The 25,160-nt window shown below is 42.2% G+C and overlaps 1 protein-coding gene across 3 annotated transcripts in view; it reads left to right on the top strand.

The window, feature by feature from the left end:
• Positions 1-25,160, top strand: part of si:dkey-70p6.1 (uncharacterized protein LOC570575 homolog) — a 34,190-nt gene continuing 9,030 nt past the window's right edge. Inside the window, exons 1-5 of one of the 3 annotated variants that reach the window (XM_021323095.2) lie at positions 1-431; positions 14,473-14,699; positions 19,985-20,042; positions 21,827-21,860; positions 22,636-23,183. In XM_021323095.2, coding sequence (XP_021178770.2) covers positions 14,566-14,699; positions 19,985-20,042; positions 21,827-21,860; positions 22,636-23,183 — 774 coding nt within the window. In that variant the 5' untranslated portion in view covers positions 1-431; positions 14,473-14,565. Of the gene's footprint in view, positions 432-14,472; positions 14,700-19,984; positions 20,043-21,826; positions 21,906-22,635; positions 23,184-25,160 lie in introns of all 3 variants that reach the window. The other 2 variants (XM_012875622.3, XM_012875619.3) reach the window with 2 other exon arrangements.

Raw genomic sequence — 25,160 nt, 5'->3', positions numbered from 1 at the left:
TCCAGCTCTGCCTGTGTCACATGGAAGCAGGGTAGCTGAGCTGAGGGGATGCGAGCAGAGATGGAGGGGGCTTAAGGGACCGAGGAGCACAAACCCGCCAGTTGGAGATAATTTTGGAGACGCAGAAGCATCGGCGCCGTCTTTATCAGCAGCAGCAGTGGGAGAAGAATCAGGATCAAGGGGGGGACACGGACACGCAGGCTGAGCTCTTCCCAGCCTCTCCTCTTGGCTGGCTGGGGGGTGCGCGGACAGGGCGCATGAAGGATGCCACATGAACTATGCTGCATCCCCGCTCTGTGAAGCCCAGCGAAGAAGCGCAGCATGCGGTTCCGCGGTGATTATGCTGGCAGCGAGCTGCTGGTCTGAGGGGAAGCAGAAACTGAAGGAAGCGACCGGAGCTGATGCTGCGCCTCCCCAAACCTCTGAGCTGAGTGAGTACAGGGGGGCTGCTATAGCGCAGAGCTGAGTGTGACAGGCTGGAGGGAGGCAGGGAGGGGGAGGAAGAGGAAGAGGAGGGGGGGGGGTCATTCATGTACACGTAGATTCAGCTCGATAAGCATCTTTTATTCTTCGAGGAAATGTAAGCTGTCTCTTTGTGCTGGCTTTTTTGTTTTTCTCCATCCGCTGATCCGCTCATGCGTCCAACACAAACACACGTGCGCAGCCGCCCTCAGCATCACCGCATCGCCTTTATTTTTTGGGGATTCAAGACGCATTCCTCGGACAACTTCATTGTGTTTTAACGAGGAGCGGTTGGATGCGTGTGAACGCGGGGCCACATAAAGATCACCGGCGTCAGATCTTCACTTGAAGATGTCCCCTCACTCCTCCCTCACCCCCACGGTGGCTGATTAATAGGGGGTGTGGAGGGGAACTGGCTTTGTCGCGTTAGTTACCAGCTGACCTCGGGGGACACAGCATCCCCCCCCCTCCCATCCACACTTTGATCTGGAAATTAATCGGAAACGCTTTGATGATTAGAAGAGGCAAAAGGAACTGAGCTGCAGGCTCAATGAAGCAAAACCCTGAAAATAAGCACACCATCATGATAGATTTTACCCCCTCCCTGTTTTTTTTTTTTTTTTTTTTTTTGTCACCGCCTATCTGCTTGTAGAAAAAAAAAATCCCCTTACATGGAGGTCGGTGTCGCTCGGCATCATTTGAGTTTGTGGTTTGTAACCTGTTGTCAGCAGCATTGCTGCAGCTTGAGCCCAGAGGCGCGGCGAGCCGGCCAGCCAGCAGTCTGAGTGTGATTGATGCCTGCTGAGCTGTTACCATCATGAGCCAGCCTCCCTGGACACACACACTCAGAGAAGCCCTTCATGCATGAATATCTTTGTTTTAGCAAATGAAAAGATAAAAAAAAAAAAAAAAAAAAAAAGACCCATGCTGCAAAGACATGATGCTGAGCAGGGGCGTTGGCGGAGCTGAGAGGATACTGGGGCACAAGTTCTGACTGTAAATATATAGCTGTATATGTGTACAGCAAATCAGCTAACATTACCGTTGGGGAATTTAGGTGGCGGCGAAGAGAACTCGAAGTTCAAATGCATCATCGCAATAAAAATGCATGCTGGTGTCAGAGGTTAGAGGAATGATGGGCAGACTGGTTTGAGATTATAGACAGGGAACAGCAGCTCAATTAGCCGGTCCGTACAACCATGCAAAACACCATCTCACCTTGAACCTTGAGGTAGATGGGCTACAGCAGCAGAGGACCACGTCAGGTTTCACTCCTGTCAGCTGAGAACAGGAAACTGAGGCTCTCCAACGTTGGGCATAACGGTTTGGACTTGGGTGAGTCTGGATTTCAGGTGCAACGCTCAGCTGCTAGAGTCAGAACTGGGTGGAAGAAGCGTGAAAGCATGGATCCGTTCTGCCTTGCATCAACAGTTCGGACTGCTGGTGGTGTGATGGTGTGGGGGACATTTCAACCACAAACTTTGGCCTTTGATAAAGCTCTTATCATCTCAAACTGTTTTTTAGAGCGTGGCAGTGGGCTGTACTCTAATGCCCTCCATAGTCTCCAGATCTAACTCAAGCTAATGAAAATATCTTCATTAATAGAATTACAGTAATCAAACCCTTCATATAACTGCTGGTCAGCTTGTTGTATGTTTCCACTGGTATTTTGAGGGTTTATCTTTGGCGATGCGCTCTGGGTCTTTGAAGTTGGAAGCCTTCCTTGCCATCACCCTAATTTTCAGTTTATTACACAGATTTCCTTTCAGATTCAACTTCCAGCTTGTGTCCTGGGACCTTGAGGGTCCTGCACAGTATTTTAGCTGTTGCTAGAACTGCACTCTTCTGGGCAGAGGGCTCTGAGGTTGCTCTGAGGTTGCTCTTGCAGTTTTACTACTTTGTCCACCATCATTATGTCCGCTTAGCAAGCCTGGAAGACCCGGAGGATCTTAACTTTATCATTCTCCGCCACTCTTGGTGGTGTTTCACTCTTTGGTCATGAGACCTTCAGCCCCTGCACAGATCTTTGTGTTCACTTTTCCATTTATAGCGTATCACGTATGCTTAACCTACTATGGCTTACATGTGTTGGACTGTCTCAGAGACATCCTTCCATGCCCTCTTAGGTCCTGTCCCCTGTGGTAGGCCCCAGCCTCTGTTGTCCTTGTGCCAGGAGTCTCTTCCTCTGCAGCCGTGGTTGGTGCCTCTGTGCTATCCTGTTGATTCGACAGCCACATTTTGCCGCTGCATGAATTTTCCTCCTGGACTTCTTCTTGCACTCTAGGTTTCTGCTGGTTGAGACAGTCATTTAGCAGCTCTTTACTGAGGGCCATATTCCTGACATACTCCCTGCTCTTTGATCTTTCATCCCGATTAGCAGCTTTGACACTTACAAGACATCGGCCTCCCTACTTCTGTTTGGTGTACAGGCTTATTGTGGTAGACTCTATGTTGGTCCCTCTGTGCATCGTGGGGAGCTTCCTTGTCTTCTTATCAGTTGGATTTGGATTACCGGACTATAATGCGCACATAAAATCCTTAAATTTTTCTCAAAAATTTATGGTGCGCCTTATGGTCCAAAAAATACGGTACACAGATAAAACAAGCAGAACAACGGCACTTAAGGAGTTGGACACCCTTGGTATCGGCTCCCGAGGATGCTCTGTTGGCCTGGGATTGAGTAAATGGGGAGGTTATAGGAGTACAGCAAACCCATTGTTTTAAAAAAAAAAACATTTTGAGATGATCTGAGCTTTGTGCTCCTGGTGATTTCATGGAAGGGCTAATTGGGAGCATCGGGCTTCTGATAAGTCTGTTTTCGACAGAAGTAGTGGGTAATGCAGCAGATCCAGAGGAGGCATTGTTCAGACTAAAACAACATCTTGATGTAAAAAAAAAAAAACACCTTGATGACAAACCAACCAGATGTTTGGTTATATTTCTTTGGCAACTCAAAATTTTGTCACTGAGAATCTCTGATAATAGAATAGTTGCTCTTCCTGAAATCCATGTAGTTTTTCGCAACTCAATATTTTTGCTGCAGCATTAAAACATGCATTAAATGAACATTGTACGAGTTTTAAGGTTAAATACTTCTTTCCCATACATGCACTTACAATTACCCAACGTGTTAATATCAGTTTTCCTCCATTCACCACAGTTGCTTCTATAGGCTCCATTAGTCAATTCATTAGAGAGCGATCTGGGATGCTGCACGCTCTTGTTCACCCGACAACTTTACTGAGTCTCCACCGCCATTGACGCATTACCGAGAAAACACAGGCTAACTTCAATATTTACCACTTTGTTACCTCAGAAGACATTACCCCACTAAACAAAAGACCTGTCTAGTCACAGCGGCAGATACTTTTCCTCTTCTCCCATGCTTGAGCACAACACTGGTGTCATTTCAGCTTGTCGCCAGAGGGGGCAGACCGCTGCAAAAACTCTGGGGCTCCATCCGAATACCTCTATTGGGTTAAGATTCTCTAGCCAAATCGAAGGTGCGTCGGCAGTCTCGATGATAAGTGTTGTACGAATGGTGCAGTGCATAAGGAAGGACGTAGGAAAAGGAGCCTGTATGCTTCCTCTCACGGCTAATTTAGCATAGAAACCTCGTAATGTCCCTTACCAGCACTAAGGAGTTATAAGGAATCCCACAATCCTTTGTGTGACATGACTTAGAAGGACAGCCCACCTCACAGAAATGAACGAAAATGACCGGAGAGAAGAGATCGCTCACTTTATAGTTCATTTTCAGAAGGCTGTAGGGACGGAAGATGCCTCATTCCTGCGCCAATGTGCCAGAAGATGCCGATGTTTAAATCTAAACATTGTGGTCTTCATTATTTCATTAAACCGTGTCACATGTGAACCTTTTAAGTTCTGGTATAGTCACAGATTAGGAACAGACGTTTTGGGGGAGTATTAAAGAGAAAGTTACTAATATGAGAAAAACAAAGTCCTAGGGCAATAAAGTAAAAGAAAAGACAAAAAGTGGTAATATTATGAGAAAAACATCATATTTCCATTTCCAGAATAGTCACAGTTTGCAGAACTATTTCAGTCCTGGGGTAATAGGGCCAGGTTAGATTCTTTTAATTATTTTTATTCTTTATGAGTATAAATTCAGGAGAATGAAGCCAAAGGGATACAAAAATAAACTTGTAATATTACAAAAATAAAAAATAATACGAATATAAAGTATATTCTGAGATTAAAGTCCCTCTGATACTGTTTAAGTGACTCAGACTAACTGCGGATTTGCCACATTCAACATGGCGGACTCTCTGACGCATCCGCAGCATAGGCAGAACCCGCCCAACGAGGCGTCTACGTATATGATGTCTATGGTTCTAACCGTTGATCCCATGAAAGGTCAAGGAGCAGAAGCGAGGAGCTATAATTAAGGGTATTCAGATGGAGCCTGAAACTTGTGCTATGCTCCTTTTAAATTGAGAAATTTGATTGAAACATGAAAAAGGAGAAGAAAACATCAAGAACACCGTTCACGTGCCTTTTGTGATGTCACTAGAAGCAAGCCTTTTTTTGTGTGTGTGTGGGGGGGGGGGGGGGAGACTGTAGATTTTATTGAAATTAAATAGCAATTCGCAAGAAACAGAAACGGAAAGCCTGACTGGCGTACCTTGTTCTGTAGGACACACACTGTGAGTTTGGTTGATTTTATGGAGAAGTCCCAGCAGTAGCTTTAATGTTTAAAGAGACGACAGACATTATATTTGTTCCATATCAGGTGGTGTTTGTGTGAGAGGCAGCACTGTAAATACTAGACCCCCTTTTGCACATGCAGGCTTCAGCCGTCTTCCTCACAGGGGCATGGTTAATCTTTGCAAGCAAACATTTGACCTAATTCACATTCTCACACAATAGCATCCTCTCTCTCTCTCTCTCTCTCTCTCTCTCTCTCTCTCTCTGCCGTTCCCTCTAACACACACACACACACACACACACACACACACACACACACACACACACACACACACACTCAACAGCGTCACTGTTATTTGTGTCACACGGAGGGTGAGGATTTTGCTCCACATGAACTCCCAGGTGGTTTATCAGAACCTGAGCAGATTGGCAGAGCCGGGCCACTCCTGGCTGCCTGAGCCTGTTTCCAGAGGGGCTCTGGGTTTAATCAATAATGAAAACACATGTAAATGCACAACATGTTCCTAGAAAATGAAACTCTCGCTGGCTGTTACCAGGGCCAACTGTGCTCCTCAAAGTGCCTTTTTCCACGAGGATTACACCTTTAAATGCTTGTCTGCCTTCGAGGCCTTGTCCGGCATTCTGAGCACAACCATAAACATTCAGCTAAAGAAGATTATGGCGACCTTTAAAAGTGATATGAAATGTGTGCAGTCAAGCAAATGTGCTGTCTGGCTTGCTTCAGACTTCCTCCTGAGGCATTTAGAGGCTGAAATAGATCCAAGTCAACAGGTGAGCTGGAACTAACAGCCACCTTTATGATTAATTAATTCATTTCCAAGTCCGTAAACAGCCGACAACATGCTTCATTCTGGTGTTGAGTTTTGTCTGACCATCCAGAAAAATACAGCAAGTCTATTTTATGTAATGCAAGACAGGAAAGATTTCTCGTTTTTGGTACGCTTTCTTTCAAATAGCTAACCAGTTTTATTTGATTGCAAGTGTTTCATCGTTTTGTATTGTTAGTTTAACATTTTGTCATATTGCAGCCACATGCTTTACTTTATGTGGACTTCATTATGTGACAAGCCAACACAAAGCAGTACTGTGTGCTTTGTGTGTAAAATGTGTAAAGTGTAAAGTGGAAGAAAATGATGCATGGCTTTTAACGTGTTGTTTTACGAATTAATATCTGAAACGTTGTGTTAAGCCAACCGACTCATTCTACTAGATTTTCTCTAGTAGAAACTGTAATTTTTTACTTGTTTTTCTTTGCAAAACGTCCCCATGCTAAGTCAGATTGGATGGAGAGAGTCTGTGAACATCTGTTTCCAAGTCTTGACACAAATCCTAAATTACATTTAGATCTGAGCCATTTTAACACAAAAACTATTTGATCTAAAGCCTTCCTACTTTCCTAATTTGCCTTGAATCTCCAGATTCAAATCTTTTGGTGCTTCTAACGGGATTTCTGACAGGACTTCCCTGTATTTAGCTCCATCCATCACCTCCTATCAGCATCCTTGTCTCTGCTAAAGCAGCACATCCCCAGAGCATTATGGTACCACCACCATGTTTCACTGTAGGTATAAGGTTTCAGAGAATTTCCTCCACAGAGACTGTTTTGCATGTTGGCCAAAACGTTCAGTTTTGGACTGCTCCACGTTTTCGCTGTGTCTTCCACGTTACTTGAGGAAAACTGCAAATAAAAAATCTGGTGAATTTCTTTCTAAATTGGCTTTCTGCTACCCAGCTTCCCATGAATTCTTGAGTTTTGGAGTGCTGGGATAATACGTGGGTTTCCTGTTGTGAATCTCTGCAGCTCCTCCAGAGTTACCATGGGCCTCTTGGCTGCTTCTTTGATTATTCGCCATTCTGTTAATTTTAGTAGAGGGATCTGTCTTTTAAGCTTTGCAGTTGTGCTGTACTCTTCGTTTTCAGAAGATAGATTAAACAGTGCTTTGTGAGATTTTCAAACGTTGGAAACTGTTTTATATCCTAACTCCACAACTTCCTCCCTGAACTGTCGGCTGTGTTTCCTGGTCTTTATGTTTCGGTTTGTTCACTAATGTAGAGATATGCCGACACTAAATTCCGCTCATATTAAGTGACCTTCATTTAGAGGTATCAGAGTAAAGGGTACTCAATACAAATAGAAGTCACTCTTTTTATCAGATTTCTATCAGTAATACATTTTGAAAACCTTGTATGATTTTCCTTTGACTTTGGGATTATGTGCTGCATTATGCTGGTCGCTCATGTAAAATGTCAATAAGGTACATTGAAGTTTGTGGTTTTATCAAACCAAACTACACAGGGGGCTGTGTCAGGTGATAGACTGATAGAGCAACAGGAAATATTTATTTTTTATTTTTTACGACTTAAAGGCCAAACATTGAATTCTAATTGGACATATTTCCCTTTTTGTGCTCTAATGCCTGAATAGGTAAAGAAATCTGGCCCTGAGTCCTATTTATATAACAAATGAAAAACTCTCAAACGTTGTTTTTTTTTTTCTGTTGCTTCTGGTGGCCTAAAATACATCCTGAAAAAAAATTCTCAACCAACTTTTAGACTGATGGCACTGATCAGCGATGCTCCACTTTCTTCACTGCATGCAGGTTTGTCCTCAGTAAGAAGCACCTTGTAAATCCAAACCTCGGGGGGAGCACCGACGGTTCGTGCCGAGCAAACAGAGCTCTCCACGCAGAAACGGGAGCTCCCTGTGTTTAGCAGGAAGGCAAGACAGTGGAGAGCTATTTCCTCCTCCTGTTGTTAGCACTCTGTCCAATTGGTTGGCTCAGACAGACGAAGAAGCTCTACGGCCAGAGATTAGACCGCAGTGCTGAGGCGACACTCTGACTAAACACCGCAGGCTGAGGCAGGGGGGTAGAGGGAGAGAATAATGGCCGAGGAGGAGTGTAAGTCATAGACACAGGGTAGTTAAAGGAAGGCAAAGGAAAGGAAATGTGGTAGGAAAGGAAAGGACAAAGGATTTAAAAAGATCACAAAGTTAATGGAAGGTCAAGGATGGAAAATAAAAGGAACATGAAGAACTGGAAAGAAAAAGATGGTTAATTAAAGCAAAATGATGTGAACTAAAAGAGTGGGAAGAGTGGAGAAAGGGGTGTAAGGAAGGAAGTGGATCAGAAGGAAAAAAGAAAATCAGGAAAGTAAAATAAAGAAAAGGAAAAAAAAACAGAAAATGAAGGAAATTAAATGAAAGGGAAGGCATCCTCTTAGGGAAATGTGACATGTTGTTCTCATCATCATCTTCTTTCGGCATCTTCAAACACCTGCCGCACGACTCCCACGCGTGTCTTCCTTCCTCCTCTCGTCTTTCTCTTCCTCCACACCTACACCTTTCCCCCTTTTTTATCTCTCTCATTACGCTCTCTGTCTCCACCGCTCAGCGGCGTTGTCGAATGAGCAAAGATACAATTATCCTGACACAGTGGCAGTCGAGAAAAGATGCATATCGTTCCAAATCCGCCCTGATGTTTCAGACTTTTCATGATCGGCGGATGATGGATTCTTTCCTGTGACATTTAAGGCAGTCCACAGAAACCTACAGCTAATAAGACAAGTTTGATAGACATGCTGGGGAAACATATTGACTACTGCAATCACTTTTGCTAGATATCTTCATAGAAGTAATTATAGTACTTGGGTTTCTGCTGCAGAAATGTCCCTTATTCACGGATCTTAATAATATTAATAATCAAAGTGATTTGACGCAGAAAGCAAAGATGTTGTGTTCCCGCTTGTTAGGACTCCCTAAACAAAGTGAGGAACCTCAAATCAGTGTGCAGAGAATAACTATACAGGCCTGAGCATGAAATTTGGTGCAAATTAGATTTCATGCTGGGAGCAGTTGGATTCGTGTCTGGATGTCTACTGAGGGAAATGCAAATTACCACAAAGTCTGCAAAACTTCAATAGTGGGAAGCACACAGCGCACGTCTTCAATGGGTTTAATATGTTAACAGAAAATGAGTTGTGTTATAAAAGCCACGTGTTCTGATGTAATCATTTTAAAGAAGAAACATCACTGTAAAAAAAACAAAAAAAAACGACAAAGTGTTTCTTCTGAACTCTGCCGCTAATAAAAAGGCAGGTAAGGACGAGTAAACCGTTTGAACGCTGCATATTTTATTAGCTGCTCCAGTAATAAATCACGTCTTCGTGCTGATAACCACAACATCGCTTCCCGCAAACACTTCAGAGTAAAAGGCTCCCCTTGTCAATAACCGAGACATTCATTTCAAAAAGCAAGCTGCAGCTTTTTACTAGAGATGTGTGCTATGTGAGATGTCGGCCTGCTCCTTCAGTCCAGGCTGAAATAAACTCACAATCCATGATTTAAATCCTCTACCTGTGTTTTTTTTTTTTTTTTTTTTTGGTGAGTATTTGAATCAGGTTTTCAGGCAGATTTAGATTTTTGCAACTTCAAATTATAACATTTTCGTGAGGAAAGTGCAGCTGGATGGTAACATTTCAGACTCCATTTGATGAAAATGTGCCTTTGGTGGGGCTTAAAGAAGCATTTCCTATGCATCAGAGGTTGGAGCTTAGCTCTGGGAATGTCTTCAACCCCACCTGAAATGTGTTGCAGCTGTAACCTGGAAAACCAGCGGAATTTGGTTCTTGTTTGGTTTGTAAGCTGATAACATTGTGTTTGTCACACAACAGCAACACATTGGGGTTGGACAGTGCTATGCATGCCTCCGGTTCAAATATAGTATATTACAGCAGCTATCACTTTTTACACCTGTGCCGGCCATATTGGATTTTGATGTCAGGGATGGAGAGAAACCTCGGGTGAGTAATTTGTCTCCAGATGTCTTACTATCCAATGAGGCCGCATCATATCAAGATAACATTTAATTGCATTACTATTAATTAATATTGCAATGGCAATATCAGTTAGTGTTAACTCACATTGTCCAGACTCTTTTCTTTCTTTTTATCCACCATTTTCTGTGAGCATAACTATTTTAGCCTCTAATAATATACATACAATGTGCCTCTAGGGCAGTCAGGTATCATCCAGCTGGCCAAATAAACTATTAGCCTGAAGAGTGTAAATGCACTTGGTTCTTGAAATATGATATCTAACCGAGTTTTGCAAGTGCAATATAGCAAACAATGGTAATGACAAGTGTGGTTATATCCAGGATACATTTATTTAGCCTATCAGAAAATGACGGTTAAGTTTATTTTGAACCCATTGCTCATAGAGGCCACTCTCATGGAGCAAATAAAGAGAAAGTTGTCATTAGCAAGAGGAAACTTAGCTATTAAACAAGAAACAAGGTAAAAATCACATCTTGATTCATGCAGTTTAACTTTACCAGCTACAAATAGTTTTGCACTAGGAAAGTAGGGCTGCCAGTTAAGTCCGTTTGGCGCCCAAATTACATTTTCAGCAGAATACTGTTAATATTTTAAACCAGTTTTGTTAATTTTATTTAGGTGTTGGCAGAGCAAGTGCATGGTGGCTCCATTGGCGGCACTATTGTTTTGCAGCAAGTAGCCACTGGGTACGAATCCTGGCAAATTGGTCTCTTTTGATTGTATTAATTAACTGAGTGTTTGTGTGTGTGCAAAGTTGTTTGTCCTGTGCTTCGCTGTGATCACAAGGTGACCTGTCCAGGGGGTGCCTCGCCTCTTGCCCAATGACTGCTGTATAGGCAGTCATTGGCTGACATAGGCTGACATAGACAGTGGGTGGATCAATGGATAGAGTATGTTGTAAGTTACTACAGGGGCATCAGAAAGTATTCCTTTGTCATGTTTCTCACAAGATTTGTTTATTTTTCTCAAATAATTCAAACAGTAGGGGCTCAGTATGTAGAGCAGGCACTCCATGTGCAGAGGCTTTAGTCCTCTACGTGGTTGTTCTGGGTTTGACTCCTGATCTCGAGCCATTTGCTGAATGTCCTCACTTCTTTATTGTCAAATGACTGTTCAATAAAGCCCATTAGTGTCAAATACATACATACATACATACATATATATATATATATATATATATATATATATATATATATATATATATATATATATATATATATATATATATATATATATATATATATGTATACATATATAAAATTGCTATTCTAGGCACTAGTCATGGCTGCAGAGGACCAGACTGGTAGCACAAGGACAATGTTGGCTGGGATCTACCAAATCAGGCGGCACCTATGTTGTAGGCTATGGAACAATGTCCTTGAAATAGTCCTACAGTTAATACCTGGGTGTATTTCTCAAGTATTTATAGGTATATATTTTATCAGGGTACCTTCAATAGCTCTTGGGTGTACCTCTGCAAGCTTGACGCTCCTGTTTTTGATTATTTACACCAATTTTGAGAGAATCTATTTTCTCAGTAGATTCTCTCCGGCTCGGTCAGGATAGATGGACATTGTCAGAGCGCAGCCACTCTTAGGTCTTTCTAGAGATGTTTGATTGGATTTAGATCCAGATGGCAGATGGCTTCACAGAAAGCTCCACCTCTAAGGGGCTTTATGCATCACCAATAGTTTACCTAGAAGATGGTCCTATAGTCTTATTTCTGCAAGGGAATGAAACAGCTCAACTCTAGTGACTGTTGGGTTCTTGTTCACTTTGCTGACTAAGTCTCTTTTTCTTTCAGTTGCTCAGTTTTAGCAAAGTAGGCAGTTCCTGGAGGGGTCTTAGAGATTTGAAACGTTTTCTATTTCCTAATATTGGAGGCCATGGTGCTGTTGGGATGATCATTGCTGCCAAGTCTGTCCTTTATCCTGCTGCAGATTTGTGCTTTGACACAAGCCGGTCTAGGAGGTCTACAGATATTTGCTTTAAGTTCATTGATTCCTGCTATGATATCTACCATCAACTTTGAGACTTCATATAGAAAAATGTGTTTCGTTTCAAATCATGGTCAGTCAGACGAACGGTGCAGGTGGAGTCCAGTTAGGCTGAAAGCGCAAGTTTAGTTTGATCGGTGGAAATCATACGCACATGAATTTCTAGCAGTCAAAGGAAAAACAGCAGACTATCATTAAGGGAATCACATAATCACAACGGTGCCACTATAGACCCCACAATGCCACAATTGAAAGTTTTCAATAAGTTGTTTCGTTTATAAAAACATTTGCAGTTAACTGCATCATGATCGTTTTATTTGCCATTTGTATATGACATTTGTGCGATATATCCTATCTGGATTGTGCCATTATAGTTAACATTAGATGCTGCCTAATGCATGTGAATGAGGCCAGCCTTGATAATTATACAGACATGATCCAAATTACCTCAAATAATTGTGATTACATGGTTATTTGTAACTGTAGCAGGCGTGGGAGGAGATGAAGAGGTGTTGCTGGTTGTCAGACAACATCAAACACACCAGCAGAGCGCTTTTTTTTTTAAATTGGTGAGGGTCCTGTTTCGTCTGGAAAAGTCTCTAATTTAGATTAAAATATTTTTATGCTCTGGATACATTGTGGAAAAATATTTAAATTTACAGAATTTATACCCAATCCCCTCTGTTTAAAAGTCGTCTTTATATTTTACTTTGTATTATGGCTGAACAATATATTGCGAACATATTACCATCACAATGCCATTGTATGCAATATTAATATTGCAATGCACTATTTGGAGTGCAGTAATCATTGGATGATATATACCAAGTGTTATAAACTTGCATTTTACGTGTTAATGTAACATCTAGCCAGCTGGACAGAGTTTCACGACAGCAGATGCTAACCCTTGACACAAATGACATTACCCAGAATGCTAAAGGTCTCACAGTGATGCACAGATGAGAAAGAAGAAGGCACATATTACAACTAAGGTTGTAGTTGCAATTGGATCATTGCCCCCGTTTAATAAGCAAATGGTGACCGATTGTTTCTGGCAGAGGCCACCCAGTATTTTGTTAAGATGTTTTCCATTCAGGAAAAATAGCCCCACAGTATCACAGATTTCCCCGCATATTAACAGTGGGCATGGAGAGCTTTCCCACTCCACACGAACAGGGAGTATTTGTCACAGAAAGGCCTCATCTTAGGCTCATCTGACCAAAGCGCACAGTTCCAGTTAAAGTCCCAGTAGAGTTTAACAAACTTCACATGTTTTAGTTTGCGATGGTAGGACCGAAAAGGTTTTTTGCCGGCGTCCGTCTGAAACAACACATTTTACACGTTGCTCTGACTACAGATATGTGTGGTAGCTGTTTTCTGGGAGCATTAACCTGACCTGCGAAGATCAACTCTGACTACTTTAGTTTATTTGCTTCATTTTAAAGAGTAGTTAAGAGAGAAATTGGCCTCTGTAACACTTCATATTCATGACCTGGGAAAACAGAAAGGCATACAAGAGGTGGGAATAAAAACGAGGGGCGCTATAACTTGTTACTTTGATAAAGGTTTGTTGCTAAAGGACAAGATGCAGACTAAATTGAATTAAGAACAGAATAAATATTCAAGAGAAGGAGAAGATCTGGTGTTTGATCTGCAGATTAATCTGGACAAACGAGTCCTTATGCAGAACGCAGCCGTCTTGGCTCTGACGGACAAGTGAGAAACACATGAAAACACAGTGTCATGGTAGACAGATGGCGTGATTTGACAGGGATCGGACTTGTTAGCTTGGTATTTTGGCGCAGTTCTGTGTTTTTTGTTGTTTATTTATAACATATTACGCTGCCAGAAGAAATTATGTGGCAGGCGCCGATGAGCAGAGAGAGAGAGAGAGAGAGGAGGGGGAGAGAAGGGCGAAATGTTTCTGTTTGCTCATTCTGCTTTCACACTCGTCAGTGTTTCAGGTTCCTCTGCCTGCTGGCGTGTTCAGCTCGGCTCTGACTCACTGCGGCTCCCAAGCATGTTTGTTGGTTTTGCAGTGGCTCAAATGTGGGAAAGAGATGTATTTACCCATATGGATCAACAGTTGTGTGACAACCAGATCGGCTCTGCGATCTTTTCCCTGGCCCGACTCGGCAACAAAAAGGAGTCGTTGCTCGTGTTGTTGCTTTGCTGTCAATAAACACTTGAAGAGCTGAAAATGGGTGTTTGTGCGCGGCCCGTGTTGTTGATGTCTGGGTAACTTTGACACACATTAATCCTTGAACACGCTAAGGCAGAAGCAGGGGCCTCAGGCAGGATGTCTGTTCACTTCACTGCTCCTGTGCTGGATGGGAATTCAGGCTGTCCTTCTTTTCAAACCATTGCTCTCCTTATGCTTCCAGAGCTGGGAGGAAGTTTTTCTTCCGGTTGCGCTGCTTTGTTAACCCTCTTAATGTTTCAGAAAGGTTAGATAATGTTGTAATTAAGCACTTCTTTGTGTCTGCAGATCCCAGTGAGACCGTGGCCCTTTGCTGCGTGGATGAGCATAAGGGTGTGAGTGTGTGTGTGTGTGAGAGCAAGTGAGCGCCAGCGCTCCCACATGGCCTCCATGCAGGACGGGCTGAACTTCACGGCTCCTCCCTACGGCAAGGTCCTGCTGCTGGGTGCTATCGCTGCTGCCTCAGCCTTTGTTGTTACCATCCTTATTGTGGTGCTCTGTGTGGGCTGCCAGAGGTGAGAGCAACACTGCATGATCCATGCACACACTTCTGCATTTGAACCTTTGCATGTAAATCCTCTTTTAGTCAAAAGTGCACCAGTGGTGGGAAGAATATATCCTGAAGAGAAGTAGTCTTACTAACGGATTAATTTAAAATACTTGATGAAATGTATGGTGCTATCAAAATGATTTTCTCTTCAATATTTCATCTTTTTTTGTTGTTCAGCTCATCAAACCAATTGCTATTATCAAACAAAGACCTGGGAGAACACAAAAAATTAGTCTTTAAATATTGATTTAATTTATTAAGACAAACAAGTTAATCAATCTAACCTCATTCTGACAAAAAGTCCCACTGCCTTAACACTGCTTGTCAAATCATGACTTAATTATAATTTGCTACATTATTTTGGCACACCTAGACCAGATTACTCCTAGACCTCCAGAGTAATAATAATAAGAATAATAAAAATCACATAAATAGAACCTGTCTGACAACATAAAGTAGGCTAAAAGATCTCAAAAAATCTATGCGTCATAAATAAATAGAAGAATTTGTGAGAAACAAAGTCATGTGGCCCTTTTCCATCGCCGTTTACTCGCCTCCACTCTTTTCTACACGGTCATTTTCCATTATAGCTAGGTACAAAATTAATGTGGTGGGGTTGTCGTTGCGAGGTAGAGTGACGGGTTTGTATGGGACAAAACCACAACCCAACCATGGAGGACATGGCAGCAATGTATAACGTACTCAAAGTAAGAAAAGAGAGCCAGAAAAGGCTGTAGGCAGCAAAACGAAGCACATTGGAGGAGAACAGGCGAATATGAGAACCCTTAAGGCGGTATCAAATGGACAAATGGGTATTGAGGTACTTTATTTCTTTCAATAGAACATACTCGGTTGCCGTTATGAGCCTTTACAAATGCCACGTCTGATTCTTGTCAGGGAGTGGCACCAGTGACGTAACCAGTGACGCCTCCTCCTGTCCAGTCATTGATTGAATGTCTTCTGACGTTGCGTTTTTTTGGCCCAAGTCGGCTCACTTGGAACCCCAGCCAAGAAGGTACTAAAAAGTTGGCTGGTACCACGAGACCATTACAAATGGAAAACACTAAGAGTTGAAATTGTACTATTGGAAAAGGGCCAAATTACTTCTATCGGTCTTAAAAAAAAAGTTGTTTAAAGTCACCTCTAAGGCTTCCGGGAGTGAGCAACCTACCAAAATGAATGCACACACTCAGATCTCAGATCTAGGGGCAATTTAGAGGAACCGATTGACCTAAAAGTTACGATTTTGGACTGTGGGATAAAGCCAGAGAGAACTCACACATGCATGAATAGAACACGTAAACTCCATGAAGAAAGGCTGGGATTTGAACCTGGGACCTTTTTGAGCTAAAAGGCAATAGTGCTAAAAACACCCTTCAGTTAAACCTCAAACAAAACAGTCAAAGTACAAAAAAACTTTGATTCAAATTTAAATAATTCTTCACCTTTGATGGGCTCAAAGCTCTGATGGTCAGATATGTATAAGTGTTTATGTCTTCTGTAATAGAAATAATTTTTTATTAAATCAAATTCAGAGCTGAAATACAGAGTTAAGCCCTAAATCATCCACAACCCTGGTAGATTTAGATTTTTAATTATTTTCATACAACCAACTAACTACAAAACAACATAAAACAGTGTCAATGGAGCATCAGTAAAACAATTTACCTTTCTATATTTACATTATTTTTCAAAAATGCTGTGTCAAAAGTAATTTATACCCTCCCCAATAATGAAAGGAAGAATCTTTATTGGCATTACAGCCATCAAAACCCTTTTTTCTAATAGCAGACGAGGCTTTTGCATGTTTCTACTTTCATTTTCATGAGTTATCTTTGATGATAAGCTCCATGTCTTTGAAGTAAGAGGCCTCCTTTGCCATCACCCTGATCCTCAGTTTCAGATTCGACTCAGACCTTAGTTTGGGCCCCTTCAAAATCTTTTTATTACCTACAGTCACAAGAAACATGTTGGTAACATTAAAAGATGACTTTACACCTAAATCTGGCAAAAGTTTGAAAAATTTGGGCTTAACATTAAAATGAGTAATTTGAAGTTTGGGTGTTTATTCCCTGCATTCTGGGAGGATGTGACTGAAAACTGTAGTTTTTTTTCATAGTAGAGGACACACTGGGGGAAAGAAGACAAAAAACATAAGTTAAGACGAGTTAAGGACTCTTTTATTGTCTCACAATGGGGGAATTTGGGTGTGAGAGTGGCAAACATATGGACAGTTACACACAATTATTATAGGAGAAAAAAAGAACAAACCAGTCTAATCTAAAGTTAGCTCTAAAGAAACACCAAGAGTAGAAGATAAAAGTAAATACCACAGCAAATATTGAACAATGAAAAAAATATTTGACAGTAACTGCCCCCCCCCCCCCAAAAAAAAAATAACAATAAAAATAGAGAAACAAACTACAGCCTATTTACTTAACACACAATAATATAATATGCATAATAGTGCAGCAGCATCCCTAGCTATAGTGTGACCAAGTTACCTTAGCATCTGGGAACAGTGTAAACTATTACTGGTTGGATCAGAACCTGTGCAACTAGTAGCATGATGTAAACAGTTATTATGTCTGTTGTGAGCAGCAGAGATTATAAAGTCTGACTGCAGCTGGGAGGAATGACCTGTGGAAACGCTCCTTAGAGCATCTGGGATGCAGCAGTCTGTCACTAAAGGAGCTCCACAGCTCTGCAATGGGGTGGGAGACATTTTCCAGCAATGATGTGATTTCCCTTACAGTCCTCCTACCATCTGTGCTGGGTCCAAAGGGCATCCCAGGACAGAGCTGGCTCTCCTAATGAGCTTATCCAGCTGCTTCCTCTCAGCTGCAGATAAGCTGCTGCTCCAACAAACCACCCCATAGAAGATGGCTGATGCCACCACAGAGTTAAAGAATGTTTTCAGGAGAGCCCGCTGCATTTAAAAAGACCTCAGCCTCCCCAGCAGGTAGAATCTGCTCTCACTCCTGCCTGTAAAGAGCATCAGTGTTGTGACTCCAGTCCAGTTTATTGTTCAGGTGAACCCACAGGTACTTATAAGTGTCCACCATCTCCACATTGGTTCCCTGGATGTTCACCTGTGTCAGTGAGGTGGGTCTGCGTCTGGAAACGTCCACCACCAGCTCTTTTGTTTTCGCTGCATTTAACATGAGGTGGTTCTGTTGGCACCAGCCTACAAAGCTCTGGATCCACTGTCTGCACTTAGTTCATCCTCACCTGTGATGAGACCGACTATGGCAGAGTCATCAGAGAACCTCTGCAGGTGGCAGCCTGGTGAGCTGATGGAGAAGTCTGCAGTGTAGAGGGTGAGCAAAAACCAGCCTGTTCGAAAAACAGCCCTGTGTCCTCACATACTGCGGTGGACCAGTGAGGTAATCCAGTATCCACGGGGACTAGATGGTAGACTATCTGCGTAGACAAAGTTTGAACTCTGACTGGTGTTTCAAGTGTAAATTATGGCTGAGCTCCAAACAGGGTTGCCTTTTTCCACTCCTTACACCAAGACACCAATGGCTCACTATATGTGAAGAATCAATCTAAAAGAGGATTTATTTTTTCCACCTTTCCACAGAGAAATCTTTATGACACACTGAAAGAAGAGAAAATGTATATATATATATATTTCTCAGGATTCGACTTTATTTAGAATCAACACTTAAACCAACACTTCAATTTAGGATTACAAGAAGAACCAAAATGGGTTTTAATCAGTGGATTGAAAAGTGGCTTTTATTATTAAACAACCAGCATCTAGTTACTTATGACTAGCTAAACAAAGAACCATGCAAACATAGAATGACTAAAAATATGAAAATGTCCTTTCACAAAAACAAAAAGCAAAACAAAAAACAGAAAAAATCCAACCATTTACAGCCATTGAAATGTTTGCCAGTTCTCCGTCTGACTCTGTCGGTCAGGTTTTGTTCTTGGTAGAGTCTACATTTCTGTCTGAGTCTCCAAACCCGTCTGAAGAAGAACACTCTTCCTGGGGAGGAGACGTCACAGGGGAGTGGTCAACCAATCAAAAACGGACTTAGGGTAACACAGGAGCTACGCCTCGTTAGGCATCCAATCTTGATTCTTCTAATTATCACCACCTTTACACGACTTCTTCTCTGTCGAAAAATATCAATGATCATTCACTTTGCCCATAATAACAACAACTATTTCATTGCTGAGGCTTTTCTTTCCACATTCAACCATTTTCAAACATCAACACAGGTTGAATCAAACAGGTTCATAGTCAAATCTTGGCACATCAACAATATAAAAAGTTATCAATTATTTTGAAGTGTCTGGATTTCTAAATTTAACAAAATAATTCACACAAGAAGAACATAAGGATGGGACTCAGACAACGACCTTTTTAAATGTACATAACGAATAATGTCACATACTGCTCATGTTTTATCAAACCTCTGGACGGCACCTGTTTGTGCAAAACATTTGCTTTGACTAGATCTAACGTTTAGGTAAGCCATTCATTATGATCCGGAAAGAAAAAGCTCTTCCAGCTGAACAGATCAAAAGCGTGGTGTGAAGAATGTGCTTTGATGTTTATGCACTGGCACGCCTAACGAATACAGAGATATCAAAATTAAAATGTTTAAGAAATACTGTGGAGGATAGCTGAGCTTGTGAGGTTATGATCAGGTCAACACAATAATCAAGAAAGCTGCACAGCAAAGCTCTGATCCTCAGCTTGATAAGGAAATAGAGCTGTATTATTTATGCAAAAACATGTTTTTAAAAATCTCTTTAGACTGACTTACTCTGTATGCACTGCGTGATTTACGCTCTGTGTAATTCAGTCTGGCTGGCCAGGCTAGCTATTTAGATCATTACAGGTCCTAAACTACTTATATCATTTATCAGCCCTACTACTCCGAGCTCTCCCTGTCAGAGACTTTATTGTTAAAGGTAAAAAAAGAAAAAATCTCCCTACTGGGACTGAGTTGAAATGAATTGAGAAATTTCTCAGAAATAGAAATAGTTTTTTTGTAAGTCAGCAATCATTTCTTCTTTGAAAAAGCATTCAGTTCTCGGCTCAGTGTGCTTAGCTTCGCCCACCACTGGCAGGCATATGTGCAAACGTGATTCAGTGTTGTTCTCTTGCATGCAGTCATACAATGACTCAGCTTTGTTCAAGAAAAATGACTCAGGCACAAACGCTGCACACAATCAGTGCATCGGATTTGCATCTTGTATGACAGAGTGCTGTGTGTTTTATCATAGAAAGGGGAAGACACACAATGTCTCCGGTGAAGGTGGAAAACACCGCCTCATGGACATGGTAGGAATCAAGAAACCACACGGCCTAATGTCACGACTGGATTGCAGCTAATGTATCAAAGTTTAGTACGGATAATTTGTATTCGACCAATTATTTCTTTGCTGTAGCAATGCTTATAAAATCAAACAGTTTCAAAGCATGTTTATTTACCTTTGAATGGTGCCACACTTGTAAAGAAAATGTATGTGTAAGTTGAGCATCAACCTTGAGAATGTTGGTTTTACCCATAAAACAAATGAGCTAAATCCTCTCTGTCAACTTCAAACAGCTTATTCTGCTATTGATTCTTAGACTTAGACAAACTTTATTGTCATTTTGTGAGAGTGCATAGTAAAAAAAAAAATTGTTGCATACAGCTTACGACAAAGTAATGAGATTGCAATTGAAATAAGATGACATCACAATTTAAAGTGCAGCAGTGATAGGGATGTAACAGTGCAGGAGAAAAACAGTTTTAAAAAAAAGGGTGCAAAAGAATGTTCAACCATGTTTATAGTTGCAAAGATAATGGTGCAAAAAAAAGCATTAATTTGAAAAGTTCAATTATAATAATAATAATTTAACTTTATTGATCTCACAATGGAGAAATTCACTTCTGCATCTTAACACATCCCCTTGGGGAGCAGTGGGCTGCCACTGTGCAGCGGCTGGGGAGCAATTGGGGGGGTTAAGGGTCTTGCTCAGGGACCCAGAGTGGCAGTCTGTGGGAGTTGAACTCAGAACCTCTGGGACCAAAGCTCTGCGCTCTAACCACTAGGCCACCACTCCCCACAATGGTGGCAGTGCAAAATAATAATGGTGCAAAAATCTTGATTGGTGACATTTGGTGGCATTTTTTGTGTGTGGATTTGATGAATTTTGAAAAACAAGACATAGTGACTATGTAACAATTTATGAAGTTAGCAAACAGGGACCTCATTAGGGGAGAGGGGTAACTGTTCAAAAGCACAACAGGCTGGCACCTTCTCTTCATGCTGGTCACCAGCTTGGTTGCACGCTGCTGTGGGACGGCAACTTAGTCTACCACCGACATTTGTCACAAGTCAGCCGCTGCGGTTGTGTTGGTCAGTCTGGCATGAAGAGCACGCCCAGAATGCCTTTATTGGGGCTGAAGTCAGGACTGCAAACAGGCCACTAGTTTCTGATGAACTCTGTTCAGGTGAGCACTGGGGTGTGGGACTTGAGCACCAGAGTTTGGAGATAAAAGATTGCCATACTACTAAAGTGAGGAAGATTCCACACCATTAAACTATCTCCAGCTAGTGTTCTCCGCATCTTCTCCACATATTGACCCTATGATGTGACAGCTTTTAAGCAGAATCGTCCCTCAAACCTTGACTGGGACGCCCGGTCGGAACTCCAGGTCAGACAGCCACGTACAGCTGTAGCAGCGTCCAAGTTTAAATGTGGTTCTACTTGGTCACCATTTGGACACCTGATTGTCAGCACCTGGGGTACCAGAAGCCCAAAACAAGAGACAATAGCAGAATAAGCTGCTCGGTATTGGCAGAGAAGATTTCACACAATTTTCATGGTTGTACTCCACAAACTGAGCTCCAATGCTCAACCAGCAAATGAATTTTTCTTACAAGGTTGGTTCATTGAAGGTGAAATGAAAAGGTTTTACTGCCAGAATACATTGTTACAAAAAAGAAGAAGAAGAAATAATCGACCAAACACAAATTTCCACAAGTTTTGTGCTCAGTTTAATTGAACTTCATTCATCAAGAGGAACTCATGTGGAGGTTACGTATTTTGCCTTATTAGTGCGTGTGTGTTTTCAGGGAATACTCAAGCAGTCAAAGCTGCGCTCCATCAGTAAATCTGACACCGAGATGAACAAGATGAACTGCAATGGCAAAAGTGAGTGCATCCTTCGCGTTTAAATCTCGTTGTGTGCTTCTTCTGTAAAGTGTACCTCATTGTTGTCATGGAGAAACTGTTGTTCCTGTTTCAACTGCATGAAAGAATAATTTTTGTGTCATTCAAGTTGATTTTTGGAACATGAACACAAAGCATCGGGGTATGCACTGTAAGTATCACTTATTTGTAACCATTAAAGACACCAAAGCTTGAGTTTGAAGGTCATTGCAGTGTTTACTGGACTCTTTAATACATGTTACGGACCAAATTCCCTCAAAATATGATGAAATCTGAGGACACAAGACGAGAAATCTACCCGAAAACAGAATTCACATCGTATTTAACATTCAGCCTTATTTAATTAGACTGTTCAGACCTAATTTATCAGCAAGCGTCGCTGTCTGAAAGACACAAATCAGAGCGCCAAGACGACTCCTGGAGCTCCATCACTCCACAGGGAGCTGCGGTCGTGGGCACTGTGACAGTCGCCCAGGAGGTTTTCAAGAGATAGAAACATATGTCCTGCCTCAGACTTGTCCCGCTTCCACTGCAGAGTGATGAAGCCAGTTTGGATCCACATACTCAAATATCTATGTCAGTTCCCAGATTACCGTCACGTTCTCCCACGTTCCTTTAACCCTTCGCTGCATAGTCGTGTGAGGGATGTGAATTCTGTTTTCTGGAGAGCATCAGCTGTAGGGCATAACAGCAGGCTGTATGTGCCTTGCAGAGGCATCTAATAAGAAACGTCCAGCCAGCATGGACCTTCTGCTGCTGCCCAGCCGCTGGTCTAACTCTGACCTTCGTTCTCAAGGCAGGCAGCTTCCCCAGATCCCCTCTGGGACTGGAGAGGACAGCGAGCACACTTATTCAGAAGTGGGCCAGCGTTCCTCCACTACACGTACTGACGATGCCCTCTACGCCATGGTAGGCAGGGCCGGGCAGACGGACACTCCGGCCCCTCCGGCCGTTCCCGCCAACACCCCGGCGCCCCCGGATCCGGACGGCGAGGTGGATGGAGCGCTACCCGAACCCGAGGCCGCGGTCATGTCTGCCCCGCACCCTCCAGAGACGGCGGAGTACGCCTGCGTCAGGAAACTGCGGAAGGCTGAAAAGGCGCCTCAGAAGAGGGACAGTGGGACGGACATGGCAGAGCCGCCAGCCCCGCCTTTACGCCACGGCCCGCCGTCGCATCCCGCCCCTCCACCACCACACCCCCACAGCACAAAGTTGCCTCGTAGAAACATTGAGGCCTTCAACGTCCCATCATTCCCAAAGGTTGGTACACTTGAATGTCTTTTAATCCTTTTGGTCCTTACTTGGATGTTAGGATAAGTGACATTTATAAAGTAAAAAAAAAACAGCTGAAATCTTTTGCTACATTTCTTTGCAAAGGCTAGCTATCTTAATGGGCATCTCTCTGCATTTCTCGTGATTTTTGTTCTGCAGATGAGTTGGTCAGATCAGCACAGTAAAATAAAAACAGTAATATGAGATCTGACTAGAGCAAGGACTAAGATCTTCTCTAGAGCAGGGCTCTCCAAACAGAGGTAACTGGAGTTGTGCTTAGTTTTTCTGAAAACGTTTTAACACCTACACTGCAAAAACGGATGTAAAAATAAGTAAAATGTTCTTAAAATTATTTTTTTTGTCCTAGATTTGAGCAAGTAAATAAGATTATCTGCCAATGCAATGAGTATTTTGACCCCTAAACTAAGATAATTAGATATACTGCACTTGAAATAAGATGATGGAGATAAATTGTTCCTATTTTAAGTGCAAAAATCTTATTCTATTGGCAGATCATCTTATATGCCTGCTCAAATATTAAATATTAATATTAAAAACACAAATTTTAAGAAAATGTTACTTATTTTTAGTTCCGTTTTTGCAGTGTATCCAGGAATCTCTGTTAATTCTGGGCGTTTGAGCAACCTGCAGTTGGAGCGCTGCTGTTTTTAAGGACATGGAGGCCAATCCTCCTTAGGCACATTCTCAGTCAGATGTAAATCAGTGACCCAGCCGTCACTGTCGTGGGTTGTTAGAAGCTATTGCTTGGTGTGAGTGGAGCACGTGGTCACCTGAATCATGATGAGATGCTGATGTAATCTCTGTGAAATGTGTTCGAGGACTGAGCTGTAAACATTGCAGAGCTGGAAGCTCAACCTCCCTCTCTGTTGAGTTATGGCTTTTCTCTTTTAACCAAGATGGCTTCTTTCACCTCTCTTTCAAACCATCTGTTCTCACTGTCCATAATCTGGACATCATTGTCGTCCAAAGTCTGTCCTTTGTTCAGGTGGACTGCTGAGTCTTGCCCTGAGCTGCTGTACCTCCTGTGCTGCTCCGTGCGTTTATGTAGCTGTTGTTTAGTTTCTCCGATGCATTGGACCGCGGACACAACGCCGCTCAGCCGTGGTTTGGGTGTTCTGTCTTTGGTATTAAACCGGTTTTTGTCTGAGAGTGTTGTCAGGTTTGAAAGTTACTGGCATGTTGAGTTTGGAGAAAATTCTCCTGAGTTTCTCAGAAGAAGAATGACAATGTTTTTGCGTCTCTCTGTTTTTTCCTCTGTGTTTGACGCTGTGTTGTTTCAGCTTTGTTGGCTGATTTGACCCATGTGGCCCATTTCGGGTAACCACAAGCTTGCAGTGATTTCCTGACATGCTTGTGTTCTTGTTGTTTCTCCTCTGTGGCCGAGGGAATGCTGTCCGCCCGATAATTCAGAGAGTTTGTGTTCCAGTGGATGATGGGAATCAGAATGCAGATATTGCAGATATCTTTGAGCTTCCAAGCTAGTTTTGAGGCTCCTATCTTCCTTAATGTGTACCGCAAACAAAAAGAACGCATTCACGTAAGGAAATTAGTTCAAAAGTGTGGTTAAGGTTTTGGCGTCTTCGGTTTTCCTGCAAACACCTCAAGGTTTTGGGTAAAACTTCAGTATAATTTGGAAGTGTTCATAATTTCAGCCACCTTCAAAAACATCTCAGTTGGAGGTGATTGGTTTCATCGGACCATTACACGCTGTACCACAAAGTTTAAGAGGGGTTTTAGTCAGCCATGGAAGTTTTGTTTGAAAGAAAAGGATGTCTTCTTGAAACCCTGAATCTTAGTCAAGAAACGTGGAGAATATGGAAGCTTGTTGTAACGTGTCAGACACAGACAATGGTTGATGAGAAGATCAGTTTCTTTCTATCCATGGCTATAGCTGAATGATGCGGATGAGCGAAACTCATGAATATCCTACCGCGAATGTTTCAA

The sequence above is a fragment of the Fundulus heteroclitus genome, chromosome 1 (genome assembly GCF_011125445.2).
Source record: "Fundulus heteroclitus isolate FHET01 chromosome 1, MU-UCD_Fhet_4.1, whole genome shotgun sequence".
NCBI lineage: Eukaryota > Metazoa > Chordata > Actinopteri > Cyprinodontiformes > Fundulidae > Fundulus > Fundulus heteroclitus.
Note: the sequence above shows the minus strand (reverse complement) of the source record. Positions and strands in the feature narration are given on the sequence as shown.